Source organism: Corvus brachyrhynchos, unplaced genomic scaffold, assembly GCF_000691975.1.
Source record: "Corvus brachyrhynchos isolate BGI_N302 unplaced genomic scaffold, ASM69197v1 scaffold928, whole genome shotgun sequence".
NCBI classification, from domain to species: Eukaryota; Metazoa; Chordata; class Aves; order Passeriformes; family Corvidae; genus Corvus; species Corvus brachyrhynchos.
In genome coordinates, this window is record NW_008239558.1 from 71,791 (window position 1) to 73,067 (window position 1,277).

The 1,277-nt window shown below is 51.4% G+C and overlaps 1 protein-coding gene across 1 annotated transcript in view; it reads left to right on the plus strand.

Annotated features, from left to right (window-relative positions):
- Window positions 1-50: 50 nt before the first annotated feature.
- The window catches only part of TRAPPC1 (trafficking protein particle complex 1), a gene marked incomplete at its 3' end in the record, with an annotated part of 6,224 nt that continues 4,997 nt past the window's right edge, over window positions 51-1,277 (plus strand). The window contains exon 1 of the mRNA XM_017742309.1: window positions 51-1,265. Coding sequence (XP_017597798.1) covers window positions 1,209-1,265 — 57 coding nt within the window. The remainder of the gene's footprint in view (window positions 1,266-1,277) is intronic.

Sequence of the window (1,277 nt, forward strand, 5' to 3'; positions counted from 1 at the left end):
GGTTTTGTCGGGCTTCCCCTGTGGGATTTTGGGATCGGGGATTTTTTGGGATCCTCCCTTGGAATTTTTGGACCCCCTGGAATTTTTTGGGGTCTCTGGGGTGGATTTTGGGGTCCCTGAGGTGGAAATTCGGGCTCCAAGCTGAATTTTTTCGCTCTTTTCTCCCATTCCCGGATTTTTTCAGGCTCCCCCTTCGGAATTTTGGGATCCCAGAATTTTTTGGGATCCTCCCTGGAATTTTTGGGATCCCCTGGAATTTTTTGGGGTCCCTGGAGTGGAAATTTGGGCTCAAATCTGAATCTTTTGGGGTCTCTGGGGTGGAAATTCAGGCTCCAATCTTCAGTTTTCCCTCTTTCCCGCAGGAATTTTCCCCCATTCCCGGATTTTTTCGGGCTCCCCCTTTGGGATTTTGGGATCGGGGATTTTTTGGGATCCTCCCTGGAATTTTGGGGCTCCCCCTGGAATTTTTTGGGGTCTCTGGGGTGGATTTTGGGGTCTCTGAGGTGGAAATTCGGGCTCCAAGCTGAATTTTTTCTCCCATTCCCGGATTTTCTTTGGGCTCCCCCTTCGGAATTTCAGGATCCCGGAATTTTTTGGGATCCTCCCTGGAATTTTGGGATCCCTCTGGAATTTTTTAGGGTGGAAATTCGGGCTCCAATCTTCATTTTCCCCTCTTTCCTGCTGGGATTTCCGCCCATTCCCGGATTTTTTTCGGGCTCCCCCTTTGGAATTTGGGGATCGGGAATTTTTTGGGATCCCGCCTGGAATTTTTGGGGATCCCTCTGGAATTTTTTGGGGGTGGAAATTTGGGCTCCAAGCTGAATTTTTTGGGGTCTCTGGGGTGGAAAATTCGGGCTCCAATCTTCATTTCCCCCTCTTCCCCGCAGGAATTTCCCGCCCATTCCTGGATTTTTTCGGGCTCCCCCTTTGGAATTTGGGGATCGGGAATTTTTTGGGATCCCGCCTGGAATTTTTGGGGATCCCTCTGGAATTTTTTGGGGGTGGAAATTTGGGCTCCAAGCTGAATTTTTTGGGGTCTCTGGGGTGGAAAATTCGGGCTCCAATCTTCATTTCCCCCTCTTCCCCGCAGGAATTTCCCGCCCATTCCTGGATTTCTTCGGGCTCCCCCTTCGGAATTTGGGGATCGGGGATTTTTTGGGGATCCCCTCTGGAATTTTGGGGGCTCCCTGTGGAATTTTGGGGGCTCCATGACCGTGCACAACCTGTACATCTTCGACCGCGGCGGCCAGCGGCTCTTCTCTAGCGCGAGGGCACCG